This window comes from Microcebus murinus, chromosome X (assembly GCF_040939455.1).
Source record: "Microcebus murinus isolate Inina chromosome X, M.murinus_Inina_mat1.0, whole genome shotgun sequence".
Taxonomy (NCBI): domain Eukaryota; kingdom Metazoa; phylum Chordata; class Mammalia; order Primates; family Cheirogaleidae; genus Microcebus; species Microcebus murinus.
Window position 1 is genome coordinate 83914083 of NC_134136.1, and position 13735 is coordinate 83927817.

Sequence of the window (13735 nt, forward strand, 5' to 3'; positions counted from 1 at the left end):
AAGGTGTGTCTCCTCTAAGCATCGCAGCTCCTTGCGGGCATCTCCGGGAGCTGCATCCACCTGCGCCAGGCAGTGGACATGTGTCCTGTGCCCCAGGAGCTTTCAAAATGGCCACTCGCTCAATACTGCCTTGTAGAAGGAAAGGAACTCCTGGTCGTTTCCCAGACAGAGGGAAAGACTGAGCCTGTCGTGTGACATTGAGAAGTAGCAGTAAGTGCGTTTCTCAGGGGTCAACCAGATGCAAAGAAAAACAATGTGCCTAACTGCTCCCTTCCAGCAGACTCGGTTGTGAAACCTCAGGCCTTTGCACAATAGCGGCCATTGTAGGGAGGGCCACTCGTTCACGGTGACAGGGACCTCCGTAGCACCTGTGTGTTCTAGTCAAGTGAAGGAGGTTTAGGTGCACTCTGAATTAACTCATATTTTGCAATGCCATTCATCTCTCTAGATTAAACTATAGGTGTGGGCCAGTTCAAGGAACTTTCCATTTACCTTCTAAAATTTGAGTATTGACAATTGAGAGTTCATTCTGAGAGACAGGTTCTGTTGTAGAGGAGGGGCAAAGTGTGTCAATAACTAACAAACAGCCACAAAGTTACATTTGGTGTTAAAAAGGTGTTGACGCAGCCGGGCGTGGTGGCTCACGCCTGTAATCCTCGCACTCTGGGAGGCTGAGGCGGGTGGATTGCATGAGCTCAGGAGTTCGAGACCAGCCCGAGCAAGAGCGAGACCCTGTCTCTACTAAAAATAGAAAGAAATTAGCCAAACAACTACAAATAGAAACAAAAAATTAGCCAGATGTGGTGGCTCACGCCTGTAGTCCCAGCTACTTGGGAGGCTGAAGTAGGAGGATTGCTTGAGCCCAGGAGTTTGAGGTTGCTGTGAGCTAGGCTGACACCATGGCACTCTAGCCAGGGCAACAGAATTAGACTCTGTCTCCAAAAAAAAAAAAAAAAAAAAGATGCTGATGGAAGTAGCACAATGGAATATTACACAGCCTTCAAAAAGAAGAAAATGCTGTCATTTGTGGCAACATGGATGAACCTGGAGGACACTAAGTTAAGTGTAACAAACCAGGCACAGAGAGACAGATTATCACACCATCTCACTGATAATGAGGAATCTAAAAGAAGTCAGACTCTTAGAAGCAGAGAGTAGAATGGTAGTTACCAGGGGCTGTAGGTAGAAAGTGAATGGGAAAAGGGGAGATGTTGGTTAGAAGATAGAAAATTTTCAGTTAGATAGAAGGAATAGGTTTTGGTGACCTGTTGCACAGGTGGATGACAATACTTAGTGACAGTGTATTATATATTTCAAAATTGCTAAGAGAGTAGATTTTAAATTATATGAGGAGATAAATGTGTTAGTTTGGTTTAATCTTTACACAATGTATACATATGTTGTAACATCACATTGTACCTCATAAAGGTTTAAGATTGTTACCTGTCAATTGAAAACAAAAAAGATACTGTCTTTATTAGTTGTGTGTGTGTGCATAAACTTTTTTCCCCAAGACAATACTGTTTTCATGCTGGTTGAATTCATATTAATCACAATATACAGAGGGAAGAATAGAATTAAAAAAAAAACAAAAACAAAACAGAGACAGCTTTCCATTTCATTTCCTCCTGAGTTATGTCACTGGAGAATGTTTCAGTGACATAATACTTCAGTTTGCTGATCCATAAGGGTAGCAGTAAGCCACTTCGTAGAGATACTCGGACACTCACCTTTCTCCGAATGACGGGTCCCATCCTAGGCTGCTGAAGCGTGGTATTTTGTGCATTTTCAAACAGCAGAATATAGTAATAGGCTGACCCTAGTCACAGCGGTGGTGGACGTATTTACATTGCCCTTGGCTTTTCCTCTCTTTGCAGGAGCACTGAGCGGCCATTCATGCTTTTCCTGTCCTATCTCCACGTGCACACGGCCCACTTCTCCAACCGCGACTTTGCAGGCAAAAGCCGGCACGGCAAATACGGGGACGCCGCCGAGGAGATGGACTGGAGCGTGGGTACGTGCATCCCCTGCGTGTGCTTGGAGAGCGGGAGGACTTCGCCCCCTCTGTCTCTTTTCCTGCGAATTTCTACCTGTGTTCCTGATGCCTTTATAGATGCCATGTGCGTGTGTGTGTGTGTGTGTGTTCTCTAAGGCAACCAGAAACACGTGATTTTCAAAGGTAAACAGGATACAGAAGCAGCTTCAGCCCCCTGTGCGTGTTTGTGGTTGCCAAGGGCTACGTCTGGGGGGGAGGTCTGTGTCTGTTGGAGATTAATGGAGAAAAGGAGCGGAGTGCCGGTCCTTGTCTTCTCTTACTCTGTCAGCACTGAAACACGAATGGCGCCCTGTCATTCGCAAAGCCCAACAGTGGTGGGTTTGGATGCGGAGCACTCCAAACTCCACGGCTTTGGAGAGCCACCCAGGACGACACGCCTGGGCCCCCCTGCTCTTGCTGCGTCTGGGCAGTGCTCAGAAGAGGATTTCTGCTTCTTCGTGTCCTTTCTCCCTTTTCCTAGGCCAGTTACCATATTTCCGAGAAATAGGGCATTTTTCAGAGATGATGGAAAGACTTCCTGTTGGAGGTTTAGTTTAAAAATCCATCCTCTGTACCAATATGGGACACTCGTCCCCTTTTCATCTAGGTGCTTCAGTGCCACGGAGTTTGCTCTGTCGGCTCATGTCAAGCAGCAAATTGATGAAAGTGATGGTCCCTAGTATGGTGACTACACAAACAAGTTCTGTTCTTCTTCTTTTTTTTTTTTTTTAAATCGTGAAAGGAACTCCGGCTTAAGAAACAAGAAGACTGGACTCTTCTTCCAGCCTCTAGATCTTTCTTTAATTATCTCTGTGAACTTGGGAGATGTCTTAAATCTCAAAGCCTCTCATCTGTGACCTCGAGAGGAAGGAGTCAGACTAGGCAAGTCCTAAGTGTCTTTTTTCTCTAACAGCGTGTGCTTCTATACTGTAACAAGAGTCAGTGTCACTTGTAATATTAACTAAGAAAAGCAAAACCAGAACATTCTCCCGAACAAGATTTATAAGAAGGATGCGCTGTGCTTAGGGCTTCCACATGTGTCAGTACAAACCTGCCTCCTTTCATTTTCCCATTTCTAAAATGTTGCATGTAAATCAATTTACATGTCTCACATCTAAGTGGTGTAAATCACTAGACTGTTCTGTAGCACAAATCAGTAGAATATTTTATCTCGTTAACGAGTGTTATATTTTAATGTGTCTGACTTCGTATACAGCTCGCAGACTCCTGTTGGCTGGCAAGCACCTCACGCTGACATCATCGCACCTATTGATTAAGTTTTATTTAATTATAACATACTGGTACACACACCTCCTCCGACTTATTAGAAATTATAACTTCCAGTGTGGGCTAGTTCCCGCTAGAATTATTTAGAGAGTATTTTTCAGTCTTTGAAACCTGCATTAGACCCTTATATAATATTTATAGATGATTGTGTTCTTTTTTTTTTTTTTTTTTTTTTTTGCCAAAAGATAAAACCCTTCCCCTAGGCATTACATTAATTTTTCAGGAAGTTTTTGTTTTATAAATCCAATACATCTGAGTGTTTTGAGAAACAGCCCTTCTTTCCAAGAAAAGCCTTTCATCATTACACAGAAGGGACTACGGCACTCGGAATAATTATGTAATAAAATGAAAGGGGGATATTTGCTTTAAAAGAACTGCTCCCTGCACAAAGGACAACTGAGCTAGGAGCGGTGTCCTAGGCCAGGCACATCTCAGTTATTCAAAGCATTTTTTTCCAAAACCTGAGGGCAACATAATTTGGGGGGAGCATCCCTTTCTCCCTGGCAGGTTTCTCTGTGCCTGGGAAGGCGTGTTTGCAACGAAGAGCGTGTGCACCATGGCGGCTCCACCCCACCTTTCTGCCCAATGCCTAGCTGGGCGATGGCTCTGTCTTGCGTTGTTGCTGTAACTGGAGGTAGACTGACTCCACAGAGGTGGCGTGAGAACCACAGAAGGGGCTTTGCAATAAAACCACGCAGGTTCCCTAAACTCCTGGAACTATAATACCGCCGTGCACATCCAAAGGTGGGGGCAGCACTTTTTAAATAGTCCCAGTGACCGCCCTTGGGAGCTTGCCCCACGCCTGGCCCTGAGGTCACATGCGTGGCCTCCTTGTGTGCCGCCCATTCTACACGTGAGGCTTGGGGAGGTTAAGGACACCCACCTCAGGTTGCAGAACTCATAATGGATGAACAGGTGTTCACACGCAGCTGCCTCATGTCTCCACCGCCTTGTTCCTCTTCTTGCTGAGTACCAAGAAAGGCTGCATCATCGCTGTGCATGGTCAGCAGCAGACGGTCAACAGCAGATGTCTGGGAAAGCATTAGCTCATTCATTGGTCACGTTTTGTGGGTGCCAACTGTGTGCTTACGTGTATTGGAGAAAGGGGTTCAATAATGGTAAGACTCTTGGCTTCAGGGAGCAGAGAGGCTACTAAGGAACTTAAAATTCTTATCACAACGCAAGGCAGAAAGTGAGGAATATCCCTAGGGAGGTGCAGGTGAAGTGTTTGAGTGGTAGAACAAGGAAGGGAGGACAGATGGACATATGTGGCCGGTGGCTACAACTGGCCCTGCCCGCAGTGGAATTCCCTGGGTGATCCTGCTGCTACTGCAAAGTCAGACTTTCAATCCAATTAATTCTGAAGCAGCGGAGCGTTGAGGAGGAACAAATGTGTAAAATTGCATTTGTTTTCAAATGTGCACCGGGCATTTGGCGGCATGTCATTCTGGCTGTTTTCTTCCATTGGAAATAGGCTGACATTGACGACAGACCTGTTCACGGGTGGGGGTGTGGAGGGAGCTGGTGGAGGGATGGATGTAGTTCTCACGGTGGGTGGTTCTTATCTATAGCTTATACCATCCTAGTGCACGCAGCTCCAGTCTGTCAGGCAGAATCTGCATGCAGTCAGCATTCACTTAGAGCCCCCTGTGCTATTAATAGAACCACACGCAGGAACCGCAAAGCAGCCCTTGCTCAGGATTAGACCAGCAAATTCTGAGCCCTTATGAAGAGAAATGTCAGCAGAGAACAATCAGGTGGGTGCTAAAACAAACCTCTGGCTTCAGGTCAAACCTCCCTGTTGAAAACAAAAAGATTCCTGCCACTGCTAAGGGTGGGAATCAAATCGTTTATGTGAGATTCTCTGTCAGACACAAATGGTGGAGGGAACACCAGTGTCCTGGGCTTGCTGAGTTTGATGCTCAGTTGCTCACCATCTCCGGCTTGGTTCCCCTAATGGCTTAGCCTCACAAGCCAGCCTTCCCTCAGTTTCTCTTCTTTGGTTTCTTCCACCACCCCTCCCCCCTACCCTTGCGGGGTTGGGGGTGGGGGCTCTGGACAGTGACACCACCTTTGGGCACAGAGAACCAATCTGGAGGAAAAATAAGGGATGAGTGCTTGAAAGGTGACCCAGGGAGGTGGCACAGAATGCGTCTCTCTTTACCGTGCCTGACACATGGTCAATCAAGTGCTGCTCAACAAAGCATCAGGGGCCCGCATCCTGCCCCTTTCAAGGGATGGAGAAAAAGTTGGAGGGTCTCATTCACAAGAGCTCAGGGTAGAGACAGGAACCTCAAGAAATGTAAGAAAACTCCGCCAGAGAGGAGCCCTGGGTATTGGTCAAGGAGCCCTTCGAACCTTCGTAATTCTAACCAGGGTCTGGCTTACCACACCTGGTTCTGATGGATTGCCCATTCCAAAATAGATTCTTTCTAGGACAGCTGTACTAAAATGGCTTTGGGGGAACAGACTTCAACATGCAATGAATACTTCTTCCGTGAATATGCTCATTTACCTGCACAAAAGTGCTCTGGTTTAGTTTATGAGTCAATGGAAAAACATCTATTTTTAGAATCCTATAGACTGAGCATGTGGTAGGTACTTAGTAAGTAGTTGTGAAAAGTGAAGTCTTGGATAACAGGTGCCTGATATTTACAAGGCCTTATCTAAGGTGCCAGGAATTGCTAGGAACACAGTCATGAATATGGCTGTCAAGGTTTTCTCCTGTATATGTAGATAATGGTCCAATCATGGGTGTGCAATAAGATTACCCTGCAGGAATGTTTAAGGCAGTGGAGGAATTTATGACCCACAGTTTATCTCCACCTAAATCCAGGATAAGAGTTTGGGAATCAACCTTTGTGTCTCTATTTTGCAAAACTGTAAGATCTGAAAAAGCAATGCCCATGTTCTCTGTCATTCCTTGTTCTATAGAGAATGCAGCCTGGATGGCAAGGCTGTGTGTTTCCCTTGGGATTCAATGCATCGCTTTTCTATCTTGGATTTCTTAAACATTCATATTTTTGATCAATGGGACCTTCTTGAAAGCATGAAAGTAATGTACATTGACATTACACTGGTGCACACTGACAACAGCAGGTCCCCCAGAACATTGAAAGGAAGAACCTCCCGCCCACTCCCCCTGGCAGAAAAAGAAAACCAACAGAGCGTCCAGAGACTGAGAAGTGGGGTCAGGGAATTCAAGGGCAGGGAGCATTTAAAGGAAAGAGGTTCGACACCAACAAGTTCTTCAGAGACATGAGGAAGAGGTGGAAAGGGACAAGTGAGCGTACTCCCATACACTTTAGAATCATGGTGGGTGGCAGAGACTGTGTATCCAAGGAGCTGGGCTCAATGACGTTGGGTAACGCTTTCAAGAGAAAGGGAGGACTTTGCACCAAGGTCTGTGTCTGAGGTCAGCGCTGCTCTGAGCTGGGTGTTGGCATCAGTGTATGGAATTGTGTGGTTTTCAGTCCAACGTGGGGACAGGGCATAGGGTCACCAGACTGATTTGACGATTGGAATTTTGCCAGCAGGGAGTGTCCCAAAAGGCACTGGGCAGCAGACTTTGGGTTAGCAAGGGAATGACCACGATGGTGGGGTACGAGGAGGGAATGGGTCGGACATCAAGACAGGACTGTGGGAAAGCTGTCGGAAGGCTAAGGAAGATTGGGAGCATTTATATCCCAGAGGTGGGACCACTGGGCTTCTCCGGGTCCCTGGCATGCCTGTAGGGTGCTGAATGGAAGGTGTCGAGGAGATTGTGGAATTTGCAGTACACCAGCAGAGACAGCCCGGCTGCCCTGTGATTGTCGCACCTGATGAGCTTCGCTCACTTTCATGGTGGAGGTGTATGGCGGGCAGAGAGAGGGGATGCATGAAGGTTTACTTTATAAGGAGGAGTGTAGACCCATGTGGACCGCACATTCATTAACTGAGCTTCCAGTGTTACTGAGCACTCAGCATTGAGGCTTGAAAATTATTTCGGTGGTTGGTCACCAGCCAACGTTTCAGGTTTCTGACGGGTTTCCAGGAGCCAGAGGCGTGGTCTGCGTGCGCTGACGCCAGCTGGCTTCCCGAGCTGTCCGGGCAGCTCCATCCGTCAGCTCCATGGCGCGGACTTTACTGAGAGCTGAGTGCCAGGAACATGCAGCTCGTTGTGTCTTCCTGGCTGTGGTTCTCATCCCCGCAGGATGTGATGTGTGGCGAGGATGCAGTTGGAGGTGCTAAGAGCCAGAACATGGAAGCGTCTTATCTTAAAACTCTTAAGCTTCTGAGGAAAAGCCTGTTGTCTGTTTCCATGGTGAAGGTTGGATGTCACGTGAATTCTTCAATGCGTTTTAAATTTTCATTTTGTTTTAAACGTGTGTTCCAAAAGAGTTCAAGTAAAAATAAACAAATAGAGCCATGGGGCACCAGCTCCAGACCAGACAGAAAGATGGAACCAAATAGGAAGCCCAGAAAGAGAATCGAATGTAAATATAAAGGTGGCCTTTTGGGGCAGATGGCTAAGCGTGGATTATACATGAATGGCAACAGGATGATTTAATTTTTAGGGGGGACAATATAGTTGACTCATTAATATATAATCCAACATTGTGGTAAGTGTGTTGCATGCCCTTAACTGATATAGTGATGGTAATGGTGTTGATGATGAAGAAGAAGATGATGATATGAAAAGAATGAAGACATAGTGCAAAGTGGTGATGGTCAAGATAGTCAATTTTATAAGGAACTGGAGTATAGAAGACTAAAGTAACTTGCCCAAAGTCATGCAGATAGTGTATGATGGCTAGGATTTTAACCTGGTTCTGTCTTGCACATTGCACTGTCCTGCTGTCCCTCATGCATCCAAGGAAATTCCCTGTGCAGATTGAATTTGGAAAGTGGAACCACCGAAGAACGCCAGAAAACATACCGAGACATGTTTATCTGAATATATAATTGAACAAAGTCTTTCTAAGTACAGAAGCCAAAGAATAAACAACTCACCAAGGAAAAGATTGCTAAATTCTGTGCCATGGAATCTAAAATTTCCCAATGTCAAGTAAGAAGATAACATAAACTAAACTAAAAGACCAAGGACAAACCAGTTAATGAAACAAATGCAACACAGATGTAAAATAAAAAGAAAATGCCTAGGATATAGAAAGAGGTGGAACAAAGCAAGTGATAAAAAAAATAATAATAGGAAAATTCACTGGTTGTACCAATTTATTGTACCAGTTCACTACACGATTTTTAGCATTGGACATTATTATGTCTGAATAATAAAATATTTGCTAAAATGATGAGTGAAAGAGGGCAACTCTTTTTTTTTAGGAAAATTAGCACATACCACAGTATACTGATTTCTAAAGAGGTCAGTTTTTGTTGATATTTAAAAAAAAAAATTAAACCACCAAAAAAAAATCCTCTGTTGCCATTATCCAGCGGAGTCTGCACATTTTCTTAAGCCCCAATGCTTTTAGGAGGACCCAGTGAAAGCTACAGCAACTGAATCTTTGGTGAGTTTGTTGTTGATAGCTTATCCCTGTTATTGTAGCTTACCAAGTATAGTTTACATAATTCAGCCAGCACTTTTCATTTCTGAATGCCAGAGCATCTATGACAAAATTATTTAAACTTAAGCAACAAATTGGACTTTCATTTTCACACTGTTGTTTTTCTTCATTGGAAATTCCCTTTTTTGGAATTTCAAAAGGTTTGGTGTGTGTGTATACACACGTGTGTGTGTGTGTGTGTTTGTGTGTGTGCACATGATATTTTTATGTCTTCCACTGCAACCTGTATCACACTTTTAAAAATCGACTTGGTGAAATCTACTCAATTCAATAACATTAATGTGATGCTAATTCCCTAAAGTGGAAACTGCAGTTAAATAAAAAAAAAGAAAAAAAATGAAATGCCCTGGTTTATCCAAACGGTCAACTCTTGGTATATGTGTGCTGTAGTAGCTTAGCTCTGGATCAGATGAAATATGACCTCCAATCCACTCACTATAAACCCTCCTCCCTGACATTGCGTGCAGACAGTGTCTTCCCAGAGCATTTTGACAGGGACCAGTATGAAACCACCCCTGCCTAATGAACAGATTGTTTTTATTCAAGCAGATCTAGACAGGAGGGAAATGAAATAGTCTCCACTACAGACCACTGTTTACCTGAATGTGAGATGCGTAATGAGGTTTTGAAACTTCAGGAAAACATCCAGGAGGTGGTTACAACCCCTTCATTGTAAAGGAAACGGCTAATACAGACCCACTTACCCGTGATTCTCTTTCCACAGTCGCCCAACGTGCTTTAATGAAGAGACAGTTTAGAAATCTCCAGTCACGTGCTCGACTGCAGTAAGCTTCAGGATGATGTGCTGTTTGGCAGTTTGGGAGTGTTTCCTGTATGCTTTTAAAATACAGGGCTTGCTCAGAGAGTATAGGCGACATTGTTACCGGAATGTAATTTCATCTAGCTCCCTACTCCTCCCATTCCTGAAGGAAGAAAATGAATTTATGGTAAATGGAAACAAAATCACTTATGTTGAGATTATTTTCTATGGATCATCACTTTCAGAATAGGATTTGGGGAGTCTTGTGGGTGGTGGGGCTTGGGTGTGAGATGCTCACGGACCACCCCAGAATGCACGAGCTCCCCCGCACCCGGACAGCGTTCTATTCATGTGGGGGCTCAGACCAGGGAGCTGAGAGCCGAGGTCTGTGACCCCACGTAGTTCAAGGCAGAGTTCTGTCTGTCTTGTGTGTGAAGCAGCATGTCACATACTCCTTTGCCACAGAGAAAAAATTTCTTAATTGTTGCTTCAGTCATCTGTACTTCTTTTTAGCATTTTTTCCCCACTTTAGCTAATTCTTTTTCTGACTGCCAGAGTAATGCACATCATGCAAAAGCAAAGAACACAGACACAAATGACACGGGGAGGGAATGTCTCAAGCCCTCTCACCCTGCACAGGTAGCCTCGTTCGCAGGTAGCTGCAGAGGCTTCATTTGTAGTGTGCTGCCAATTCTGTCTAGTAATAGTAAGATATGACTATTAAGAGTATTTCACACAAACTCCATACGCTGTTTTGCAATTTTCGTTTTCCAGTCAACTGGATATTTGGGCATTTTTCCATTTCAGCATTTTGATTTGCATTTCATTTTTCTTACACTACAATGTATTTAGCCATTCCTCTGTGAGGGAAGTCCAAGTTCCCACCGATTTCTTTTTCCTGTTTCAAACAGTGCTGTAGTGAATATTCGTTTTTGTAAAGGTATGTGCTTGTGGGGACAATTTTGAAATAAAAAATTCAGCAAAATTAAAATGCTGGATCAGAAAGTATTAAAAATTTTTAATTTTTTCGATACTTGCTCAAATAGTATTCTCTTTTTTTCCACCATGACAGGAGGACACTCAGTCATGATCTATGAGGATGCTGATTTCTGTATACTCTAACGCTAGATATTATCATTCTGTTTTATATTTGTCAGGGGAAAATGGTAGCTCGCTATTTAAATGTTCCTTTCTGTTGCACATCAAGTTGAAACTCTACATATTTTAGTTTGTGGTTGTATTTCTTCTCCCATGAATGCTCTGTTCATATTCCATGGGCACTTTTCTATTGGACTGTAGATCTTTTTCTTATTGATTTATATGGGTTATCTACATAGTGAGGACATTAATATTTAACGCATTGCAGGTTGGCAAATATTTTTCCTACTTTTTTTTTTCATGTTATTGTAGAGTCTTTCATAATAATCCCCTGTGTTCAAACATTGCCTTTCCATCATGATGTCAAGTGGGGGTGGGGGGATGACAGTGGTTTGATGCTCTTGTGTTAATTTGGGGATATAAGGATTTGAGAAGGAAAGTTTCTTTACAGTAGGACTTTGTAAGTCATTTTATTTGCTCCCAAGAAGTAGAAAAAAGGGAAGGCAGTTTACAAAGTAGTATATTCTTATATAAATGACTCCTCCTCAATACAAGATGGATCTTGTTCTTTGGGAACCCCCAAACCCCATTGGAGCAAAAAAATTAGAGCAAACCTCTGCTGTGTCTGGAATTACCTGGGTGCTTGGTATACTTACCACAAAATTTCACTCATTCAAAGCCGTTCACAGCAGGTGTACCCATGACTGTAATTTAGTTCATGACATTTATCAGTTACCTAAATTTTAAGCAAATACTCAACTCCGTTCACCTATGTAATCTCCTTTTGTCATGGCAAAATGTTAACTTTTGCACCTAATCACACTTGCAATTTATGGAAAATTGTTACAGAAAGAACAGTGTTGTCATAATATTTTTTTCATTCGGAGGTAAGACAATAGCCAGAAGAGAACAAAAATGACACAATTACAGCATTTTAAGTCTTTCGACTTTGCTCATTTGGAGGTGGAATTGCCTGTCACATACCTGTGCCGGCAATTGCTATTTCTCGCCTGCCAGGTCTCATCAGTAACAGCCATCTTATGAATGCATTTATGCATCTGAGTTTTAGCAGGTAAATATGCCATATTTAGGGAGAAGGAAGGCTGTGGGAAATAAGCTTCTTTAACAATCTTTGAAGCTTTGAGCACTGACTTTAAGAAAAACAATTTTGCTTGTGTTTACACAACTTGACATTTCGGTTTGGTTTTGTGCTGCCTTGCAATTAAGCAAAGGGGAAGGAGAGGCGTGAAATGACATTACAATTTATTTTGAAATAGAGGAAATTGCCATATTCACAGATAGGGCAGATGCTTCCACGTTAACCTTTCTTGGTAAGTTTATCGTCGCAGAACTTTCTGCGGGCACGTCCTGGCACGGGGGTGCTTCTGCACAAAGCACCGCTCTTCTAGACAGGAGTGGGCTCTTGCTCATACGTCGTTGGCCAAGGAGGGTTGCAGTCCACTTGCTTTGGGAGAAAGAAAGGGAATGTTTACACAGAACGGTAGAAATAGACTTACAACATCCCCCCGTGGTGTGGTGCTATGGACGGAATCCACACTGTAGAATATACGTACATGTGCATATGGACTGGCGTGAGATGTGTGCACCAAAACACAAGTAACAGCGAGCAGATTGCCTTCCACCCTGTCTCACCAGAAGCCAATAAATCCCTTAGCTGCTTGTGACTCTGCAGATGGCCTCTGCTGGCGTTGGTCAAGAGCTTTATCTTTCTTAATCTGTCCTGCACCGCACGCTACGGTGCCAAGAGTACCATCCTCAGAGTGGCCGCTTCCCGGAGGAAGGTCTGTATTCTAACACATTTTCTCAGTCCCTCTGCTTGCAGGTGCTCCAAAGTCCCGCTCAGGCATGTCTCAGTTCGCCAGGCTGCTGCTCTTACTGTACTGCTGCACAGGGCTAGCTGTGCTGGGAAGGAGGCCCTCGGGCAGGGGCATCTCTTCCAGTGCACACTGCCTGAGTGCTGGCTGCCCGCTGCTTGGCGTCAGTTTCTCTTTCTGCTCTTAAAGCAGCCGTAGGCAAGGTGGTCGGGTTTGCCCTTGTTTTGGGGGAGGAGGGAGATAATGATGACTTCCAGAGTGACTACTGTCTCCACAAGGCTCACTGGCCCTCCACGGCCATCCACGCTTTGTGATTGGACTGCTGCACCCTTGGGCAGCCTCCTGGCGTTTAGCAGTTGAGCTGCTCATGCCGCTGAACGTGAGTCCCACAGACAGGTTATTTGGACTTCTAAAAGAGTGGAGGAATAGGATTCCCACGTAGAGCCGCTATCAAGAACTCAAGTGTGATTGAAGGTAAGGGCAAGGTATGGCCACAGGGGTCATAAGATTAGCTCGGCCTCATCACCTCTCTTTGCTGTCTCGACTGGGCGGGCGACATTGAGCTTATTTTCCGCTGTCTTCCTCCGTGACCCTTTGTGTGACCCGTTCACCCGCCAGTTCCACCCGCCAGTTCGACGTGCCGTGTGTGTGTGCTGTCGTCACGCACGAGAGGGCTTGCCCTCCACTGCGCTGATGTGGAATGCTTGGCTCTCACAGATGAAGCGTATCTGCAAAAATGCATTTTTTTTTCTGCATTCACCTATTCTTGATTTTAAATGCGTGCCTCAGTTTACGCACATATGGACAGCTTGAAGCAAATCCCAATGGTAACAGGACAGCAAGAAATGAAGGAGGAGGAGATTGTGTATGTTTTTTATTTGCTCTCTACTTCCTATTTGAGTTTCCAGTAAATCTGCATGTGTGGAAAAAATAGTAAACTTTCTGCAGAAAGAGGTTTTTACAGCCTTAGCCTAGAGATTGAAACAGTACATAGTAGGGAATTAGAAGGATGGGGAGAAGGGCTCAAAAACCAAACAAACTTTTGGCTGTAATACTTAGTTGGAAATTAATTGTGTAGAATATTGATTTTGGTTCTCCAAACTCATTTAGCTCATAAATCATTAACCTCTGGGTCTTATCAACTGTATAACAAAGT

At 44.3% G+C, this 13735-nt stretch overlaps 1 protein-coding gene across 5 annotated transcripts in view; it reads left to right on the plus strand.

The window, feature by feature from the left end:
• Nucleotides 1–13735, plus strand: part of STS (steroid sulfatase) — a 151643-nt gene that overhangs the window by 91170 nt on the left and 46738 nt on the right. For all 5 annotated transcript variants that reach the window (XM_012782470.3, XM_012782471.3, XM_075999257.1 and 2 more), the window contains one exon: nt 1878–2014. In XM_012782470.3, coding sequence (XP_012637924.1) covers nt 1878–2014 — 137 coding nt within the window. The remainder of the gene's footprint in view (nt 1–1877; nt 2015–13735) is intronic.